The following is a 9,184-nucleotide window of genomic DNA, read 5'->3' as shown; positions in this document are numbered from 1 at the left end:
AAAGTCATGTTCCTGGTGCCACAGCCAGCACCAAAGCCACACAGTGACTGAATCCAGTAGGTGAGAGACAAGCCTGCGGAGGACAACCCGAATGAGGATCAGACAGCAGTGAGATTCTGCGATAGTTGTCACAGCTGGATGTGCTTCCCTTCCTCTTGTAGAGATGGACTATGAAAGCATCCTTGTACTCCTGTGGCACTGTACCCTGTTCCTATAGAACCTTGAAAAGGCTGGTGGGTTTCCTGATAGGTGGGCAGCTCCACATTTGTACACTTCAGGTGGACACTGTCAGGGTGTGGTGACTTGCCTGAGGACAGTTGCCTTTAACTTCATATAAAGAAAGGTACATGGGCAGCTCCTCCAGGCCAGGACACTGCTGGACTGAGTCAGTGGCATTGTCAGACATAGTTCAGGAGATGATCAATGTACTTTTCCCAGCGAGAGAGAATATTCTTTGTGTGTGAGCAACCGGTTACCATCGGCTGTAAGGACAGTGACTGTACCACTGGATTTTGTGCCCTTCTTAGCGCCCAAGGTCTTCATGTCATGCTTGTCAGCAACTTTCTGCAGTTCTTGAGCCTTCTGCTCCCATCAGTGGTTCTTCATCAGGTTTGCAGTGTTTGGCCTGATGCTACCAGGCCTTCCTTGCTGATTTCTTATCCAAAATGTAGGACTTGTGTGTGATGTGCATAGTCTCCACTAGCCAGTCTATTTCACAGTCAGTCATTGAACCAGTCTTGGTGTTTCTGCCTTACAAAGCCAAATACCTTGGATGTGACATATCTGAGCTTCTGCCTGGTTGCCTCAATGTCTGTGGAGTTCTCTGATACCTCAGCTAATGCAGTCTCTGGTGTCTGTTCCCCAGCAAACAAACAAAGTTGGTCTTTCCTGGCAGCTCATTGATCTCTGGTGGTTTATGGTGTCTTTAGGGGACTCTGAGAAGTGTAGCGACATGCTTCTCACAAGCCAATGCTCTGACCAGCATTCGGCTCTTTTCAGAGCATAGGTGATGTGCACATCTTTAATGTCTTTAAACTGTACAATTACATAATCCATCATGTGCCTGTTTTGATCTGGGATGCATCCATGTTGTCTTGGCCTGTTGGAAGACTGTGTTGGTAATGGTGAGATTGAACTTGGCACACTTGGAGAGAAATAGTTGGCTGCTGGAGTTTGACCTTCCAATGCCATGATGGCCTAGCACCCTATTCTCCATGTCAGAACTGGCTGCCACAGGGGCATTAAAGTCTCCAAAAAGGCCTGCTCTGTCACCTCAGGAGGATGAGCTCCATATCTGCCCTACGCTGTGGAGAACGACTGTCACCGTAAGGCCGCCTGCTTGCGGTCTTGTGACTAAGGACTGCCAGCAGCATCCTCTGCCTGTCCCCCATCACCACAGCATTTGGGTAAGTTGATTACATTGAGTTAAATGAGTTTGGCTGAACAACCAGCACTATGAATGGGGGTTTAAGTGAGAGAGGCTTGCACAGTGTCTTTCCCACGCTCTCACCCAAGCCGCTGTAAATGCCACAAGCATGGCAGCTGACGTGGGTGCAGGATTTGTATTCAGAGTTGTCTTTCTCCTAGGTGAGCTGCTGAGCTGAGCTGAAAAGCCTCATCTACCATAATCCTAGTGATTGTGTGGTATAAGTAGTCATTGGCCAGATTGCCCTTATATGCCATCACAAGATATGTGCTTCATTGACCTGAGTATTATAATCGCTGACTCATACTTTTCATCTGTAGATTTTAGTAAGTCTCAGCTCCATTTTACAGATGGGGAAACCTGAGATACAGAAATGAAGTGACTTGCCCCAGGTCACAGCCAGTGGCAGAGCCAGGAATAGAATCTAGGTCTTCTGACTCCCAATCCCACTCTACCTCCATGCATATTCCTCATGGGCCTTGTCTGCAGATCTATAATCTCAAAGGTCAGTGCCACTGAAACTTGCCCATTAAAAAGCAATGCAGGATTCAGATATCTGGAGATCAATGCTAGTGTTTCCATGGCTTGGGTTAATATGATGGGCAACAGCATGTTGCCTTTATGGTACCATTCTTCTCTGGTTCTTAACTGTTGTACAGTTATACAATTAGCCGTGGTATATGACAAGAAGAATCCTGCTGTTACAGGAGATGCTGCTGTTCCTTTGACTTGACTTTTCTAGGAAAAAAAAATACAACAAACACATCTTCCCTGGGTGGGACTCAAAACAAAGAAATGTCCTTTATATCCTATCCTAATCACTTGTTTACTGGTACCAACTATCATGTGATCCTGCCATGGTATTCTAACTAAATCAAGGCTTTGTGTTCTGATCTCTGATCCCTCTAGGGAGATATACTAAATACTTGAAGTTGTTGCAAGTCAGCCAAGTCAAATACAAGTAGGGCATCTTGGAATAATAGATTTTGCTCTCTTGCAAATGAGTTTCATCTGGGCTCTTTTTGCCGTCTTCCCATGGCACTACTCAGGTGATACGCAGTGCCTCTTAGGCAGTTGTAGAAATGTCAGATATTTGTCCTTATATTTTTCAAACATGAAATCCAAATGAATGCCTGGAAAAATGGGATGACACTGATATAAAATTAAGCTCTTTTCTTGGCTGCAGCCCCCCTCTCATTTGCTAGGGAATATGGAATGAGAACAAAATGAAGATCCAGAAACTGCTGATTTTTAATCTGTTTGCCTGCTGACTTAATCTGTGGCTTTGGGCAAAGCAAAGTTACTTAGCTTATCTCACTTTGGCAGATATGTAGAAGTCAGGTTATCTCACTTCCGCATAGTTATGAGGCTTAGTCACTATAAAGCTTTCAAGATGGTGAGTGTTATACAGTTGGGTTAGGAACTTTCTCCTTTGCACCTTCCCTTAATCTGAATAGCTGTGAACTCCATACCTGCCTTTGGCTGAAGGGGGAGCTTTTATCTCTCTGATGATTCCATTGGTGGGTTCTGACTCATCTTACTTTCCCCATGACCCCTGCCATGGAGTTGGAGCTTAATTTGTTACAAAGCTGCTCTTTACCCTCAAAAAGCACTTAAACTTTTTGTGTGGGGGTGGAGTGGCACTCCAAACAGCAGCATTGCACTGCAGGACCTGAGGTTTGGTTTCCTTTCTAGGATTCTCAGCCTGCGTATGTGTGTGGACATGGTACAACTATCTTACATAACATTTTAAATGTGGATTTGTAAGGGCATAATTATAGCCCAGAATGAAAAACATTTCAAAATGTTTATGCTAGAAGAGGGCTTAAAAGGCATTGAAGAGAAACCAGTTAAACATGTATGTCCATTCACTGCTGGAGGAGGCAGAGACGCTGAACATCTTTTCCATAATTTTAATTAGTAGATAGGATCTTTTTACATTCCTTCTATGTAGTGCTATATTGCATCCCTTCATTCACTCTCCATCTAATTCAAATTTACTGGTTTACTAATCTCGCATGTCAAATCATTTGTGCTCTCATGTCCCCCTCCATCTTCTTGCTGTACTGACCCTTTTGCCTCCAGTGTTTGGCTTCCTGTTTCCATCATGCTACTTGCCTAGGTCTGGATCCGTCTCCGTGTTCTCATCCACCACCAGGCTCCCCCTTCTCTTACTTTCAGTCTAATTCTCCAGTCCCCACGATCCCTGCAATGTCTTGTCTTGTTGTAGAGGGTGAAGTTCACTGCCCAAGGGCATGTGCCTTAAACCATGTAAAGAATCATGGGAATTTGAGATTCTAGGTGATTAATAATGTTTTCTAACCTTTGCAAGCAGACATCGGTTTAATCCTGCTAAATCCACACCTGTAATTAGAAGCTGCTTTCCACTCGTGCCATGGTGTTATTGTGGGTTGGAAGTGGGGTTACTTTTGTTCCTGCCTAATTTACCATGGCTTGAACTGCTCAGAGGGCCAGCTACTCCCAGCATTGCTACCACGAAGCACTCAACAAGCTTGAGATATATTTTAAACTAAAGACTTTAAAAACACATTTTTTTAAAAATGACCTTTTGGTGTTTAAGCTACCGGGCCCCCTTTTCAACTTTGTCCACAGCCAGGATCCTTAGAAACTTTTAAAATTACTTCATTGAGACTCACACATTCACCTGACTCCAGAAGCTGGAGCTGTAAGAAAAACACTGTCAGGAGAGTGGTGATACAGCCAGCCATGCTGGCAGGCTCCATCTAAGTCCATTACTAATGTAGAACCAGCCTGGAGCAAAAAAAAAGCCCCTGAGGCCGCAGCCGGGGGCAGGGAGGGGGCCTAGGGCAAGGCCTGGCCGGGCTGCCCCGGTTCTGTGCCCACCTCTGGGCGTGGGAAGCTAATCAGAAGGTAAAGGGTCTGCTCAGGCTTGGCCCACGTTACGTTGCTAGGGGGACGGTGTGAGAGCTTGCGAGGGTAGAGACGGACAGCTCATGAAGCCAATCAGAAGTCTGAGGCGCGAGCGGCCGCACGAACAGGGACAGAGCCATCAGGGAGGGCGGGGCTTGTTTCCTGGAGCGGAGACTGCTGTTTCCTTTAACCAATGAGACGTGGCAGATGGGTGCGTGCTGCCCAATGGGGTGGCTGTAGGCGGGGCGCGGCGAAGCCGGGGTCCGGGCGCTGGCGGGGCTCGGGCTGGTTCGTGGCGATGGGGCTGCGGGCGGCTGCGCTGCGCGGGACCCTCCTGCTGCTGCTGCTGCTGCTGCCCGGACCCGGCCGGCTGGAGGGGGCCCGCGCCGGGCTCCTGCGGAGGCGGCGGGCGGCGGAGCCGGGCTGCCGGGAGCTCCGCGGGTTCGAGCCCGTCCTGGGCAACAACACCTACCAGGTGAGGGGCCGGGACCCCGGGCCGCCAGACCGGCAGTGCCCCCCCCGGACCCGCCAACGCCGGGGGGCCGACAGACCGACAGTGCCCCCCCCCGGCCGCCCCGCCAACGCCGGGGGCCCGACAGACCGACAGTGCCCCCTCCCGGACCCGCCAATGCCGGGGGGCCGACAGACCGACAGAGCCCCCGCGGCCGGGGGGCCGACAGACCGATAGAGCCCCCCCCGCCGCCCCGCCAACGCCGGGGGCCCGACAGACCGACAGTGCCCCCTCCCGGACCCGCCAACGCCGGGGGGCCGACAGACCGACAGTGCCCCCCCCCGGCCGCCCCGCCAACGCCGGGGGCCCGACAGACCGACAGTGCCCCCTCCCGGACCCGCCAACGCCGGGGGGCCGACAGACCGACAGTGCCCCCCCCCCGGCCGCCCCACCAACGCCGGGGGACCGACAGACCGACAGTGCCCCCCCCGGACCCGCCAACGCCGGGGGGCCGACAGACCGACAGTGCCCCCCCCCCGGCCGCCCCGCCAACGCCGGGGGCCCGACAGACCGACAGTGCCCCCTCCCGGACCCGCCAATGCCGGGGGGCCGACAGACCGACAGAGCCCCCGCGGCCGGGGGGCCGACAGACCGATAGAGCCCCCCCCGCCGCCCCGCCAACGCCGGGGGGCCGACAGAGCCCCCACCCCCGCCGCTGATGATCTTGCCCTGCCCAGAATAGGGGGCGCTGCTCTGTGCCAGCCATGCCTGCCTGGTCTTGGGGACCCCCAAGCTGCCTTGGTCTTTGCCTCTTAGCAGAGCCCCAAGGACAGCGATTCACCTTCCTCCTCTTGCAGCGAGGGAGCCCTTGTCTTGGGCGGCGGGAGTGCTAAAGCTGGGCCTCCCACCTTCTTTTCCAGCACTAATTGCCCCATGTGCCTTCAAGAAATCTCTGCATACAGTCGGGATGGGGGGGGAGTCGCTTGTGGGCTGGTCTTTGCCTGCACAGCCAGGAGCTGAGGGGTTAAGTTTGTGTCGAGCAGGTTCCTGCCACCTGAGTGTGTAATATGGCAAATGTCAATGTGACCTTTGGTAAGTCACTTCCTAGGTTGGTGCCTCTGTTTCCCCTCCATTGAATGGGGATAATGGAACGCATTTTGCCTGGAGTTAGAGAGGTATCTCTAATGTCTGAGCACTTGGTTTACCTGCATGTGTCAGAGCAGGACAGAATCGGGCTAGTCTGTGCACTATAGCAGGCCCATAGATAGAAGACGGAGAACCCGTCAATGTTAAACACCTTGATGTGTCTTCACCTGAACAGCATTGTAACTTCTCCCTGACTTTCAAAGTGAGGTTGCAAACAGGTCGCTCTTCTGATGCTGAGTGAGCGGCAGAGGGGCCCGTGCTGCTGCTCCCGTGAGATTAAGGGTCTGAGGCACTGAGTCTTGTCGCACCTTGGTGCATCCTTGGAACTCTGCAGCAGCAGGTGGTGGGTTTTTAGAGACATCTATCATTCCCCTTTCCCCTGAGTCATCTGAGAGCCACAGTTCACTGACTTGGTACAGTGCAATTTCTCCAAAGATTGCACCTGTACGCGTACTGCAGGAACCTGTGCTCCACTGACCGTGAGCACAGGGGCATAGAATCAAAACTGTAACAGGCCCTTAACTATAGCCGGGCAATTCAGTGCTGCTGTTGCATTAATAATCTGCTGTAGAAAATCCTATTATTTGGTTCTTTCTGTATCCCTCCTATCTCTCCGTATTCCCTTCATGGCTTTAGCAGATGTTTGTTTCACTCTTGGTGTTTTTCTTTGTGGTTTAATTCTGTACCTGAGATGTATTGCCTTTTTGGGGATCCCCTGAGAGGCAGAACTGTGTCTGGCAGACTTATCTCCCCTCCCTCCCCTCACACCATACCTGCCTCAAATAGGTGAGCTTCCTGGCTGCTTGGAAGGGCAGAGGTTTCCTCTACTCATCCCACAGAGCTTCTGGGCTCCTGCAAGCCAGGGAGGGAGTGTCCCTACTATTCCCCTTCTTTCCCCAGCCTCTTCTTTGAGCCCTTCTCCCCTAGGAGCAGCTCCAGTGTCTGCCTCTGCTTTTAGCTTTCCAAATTAGCAAGTGCTGGGAGAAAGAGACCTAGATTCTAAAGCCAGAAGTGATGATCCTGGTCAGTTTTGCCTACAGACCGCAGCATTCTCAGCGTTCTTGTTAATTTCATGCTGCTGTTTGGCAAAGCTATGAGCAGAAGTAGAGGCACTGTCTGCCGACTCGGGAAGACAGGCACTGCATCGTTTTACATGGAATTCACATTTGGAAGGTTTTCTTCACAACCATAAGGACCAAAGCCTTAGATTCTGTAAAAAGAAAGGAGGACTAGTGGCACCTTAGAGACTAACCAATTTATTTGAGCATGAGCTTTCGTGAGCTACAGCTCACTTCATCGGATGCATCACGAAAACTTATGCTCAAATAAATTGGTTAGTCTCTAAGGTGCCACTAGTCCTCCTTTTCTTTTTGTGAATACAGACTAACACGGCTGCTCCTCTGAAACCTTAGATTCTGTAGCAACTAGTGGCGAAGTCCTATCACTCACCAGGCTTGTGAACTGACTTGCCTTGGGTTTTAAGCCCATTTCTATCGGCCTCTTCTGTACCTGATGTAGGATCAAAAGTTGGGATTCATTTCCTTACTCTTCCTGACATGCTGGGGGTGTGTAATCCCAATGTGATGTTACATCATCTGTGGGTGCTGTATCCTGCCTTTGCGGTGGATGTGCCCTATGGTATAATGGTATTCTGCAGTGTATCTGCTGTCATCTTACTCTGTCTGGAGCTGGTGCTGAGCCTTAAAAATCCTCTTGGGCTTCCCGAGTTGGCAAAGCCCTTTACTAACACTGAGTTTAGCATCCCAACCTCCCTGTAACACAGGCAGTTTTGTCCCATTTTACAGTTGAGAAACTGAGGCTTAGAGAGGGCAAGTGTCTTGCCCAAAGCCAGTATGTGACAGAGCTGGGAACAGAGCTGATTCCTGTTTCTTTGTCTGACCCACAATCCCATCCTCTCCCACTTCAGCGCATAGCTTCTGTGGGCATGTAAAAAGCACTTCGTGTCTAAAAGAAACAGGCTGTGTCAGAAATCAGCATTGTTAAATAACATGGTGTCTCAGCCCAGAGAAGAATATGAGCATTTGTTTGCTTGGGCTGGCAGTGTTTTGTCCTAGCCATCTGCGATAGAATGGATCGTGCCTGTTGGAGACTAGAGAGCGAGCCATAGCTCTTACACTTTTATTATGGGCCTCTGGACTCCTGAAGAGGGAGTGAAATCTGGGATCTTCTTAGGGTATGTCTACACTACGAAATTAGGTCTAATTTATAGAAGTCGGTTTTTTAGAAATCGGTTTTATATATTCGAGTGTGTGTGTCCCCACAGAAAATGCTCTAAGTGCATTAAGTGCATTAACTCGGCGGAGCGCTTCCACAGTACCGAGGCTAGAGTCGACTTCTGGAGCGTTGCACTGTGGGTGGCTATCCCACAGTTCCCGCAGTCTCCGCTGCCCATTGGAATTCTGGGTTGAGATCCCAATGCCTGATGGGGCTAAAACATTGTCGTGGGTGGTTCTGGGTACATATCGTCAGGCCCCCATTCCCTCCCTCCCTCCGTGAAAGCAAGGGCAGACAATCGTTTCGCGCCTTTTTTCCTGAGTTACCCGTGCAGACGCCATACCACGGCAAGCATGGAGCCCGCTCAGGTAACCGTCACCGTATGTCTCCTGGGTGCTGGCAGACGCGGTACTGCATTGCTACACAGTAGCAGCAACCCATTGCCTTCTGGCAGCAGACGGTGCAATACGACTGGTAGCCGTCATCGTCATGTCTGAGGTGCTCCTGGCCACGTCGGCCTGGAGCAGCTGGACAGACATTGGCGCAGGGACTAAATTTGGAGTGACTTGACCAGGTCATTCTCTTTAGTCCTGCAGTCAGTCCTATTGAACCGTCTTATGGTGAGCAGGCAGGTGATACGGATTGCTAGCAGTCCTCTTGTACCATCTTCTGCCGAGCAGCCATGGGATGTGGATGGCATGCAGTCCTTCTGCACCGTCTGCTGCCGGCAAAGATGTAAAAGATAGATGGAGTGTATCAAAACAAGAAATAGACCAGATTTGTTTTGTTCTCATTTGCAACCCCGCCCCCCGTCTAGGGGACTCATTCCTCTAGGTCACACTGCGATCACTCACAGAGAAGGTGCAGCGAGGTAAATCTAGCCATGTATCAATCAGAGGCCAGACCAACCTGCTTGTTCCAAAAGAACAATAACTTAGATGCACCATTTCTTATTGGAACCCTCCATGAAGTCCTGCCTGAAATACTCCTTGATGTAAAGCCACCCCCTTTGTTGATTTTAACTCCCTGTAAGC

General features: G+C 50.8%; 1 protein-coding gene across 1 annotated transcript in view; it reads left to right on the top strand.

Moving 5' to 3' along the window:
• Positions 1–4,588: 4,588 nt before the first annotated feature.
• The window catches only part of SORT1 (sortilin 1), a 35,457-nt gene continuing 30,861 nt past the window's right edge, over positions 4,589–9,184 (top strand). Inside the window, exon 1 of the mRNA XM_048826630.2 lies at positions 4,589–4,793. Within this exon, the coding sequence (XP_048682587.2) occupies positions 4,617–4,793 (177 nt within the window). The 5' untranslated portion in view covers positions 4,589–4,616. The remainder of the gene's footprint in view (positions 4,794–9,184) is intronic.

The sequence above is a fragment of the Caretta caretta genome, chromosome 21 (assembly GCF_965140235.1).
Source record: "Caretta caretta isolate rCarCar2 chromosome 21, rCarCar1.hap1, whole genome shotgun sequence".
Classification (NCBI taxonomy): Eukaryota; Metazoa; Chordata; order Testudines; family Cheloniidae; genus Caretta; species Caretta caretta.
Note: the sequence above shows the minus strand (reverse complement) of the source record. Positions and strands in the feature narration are given on the sequence as shown.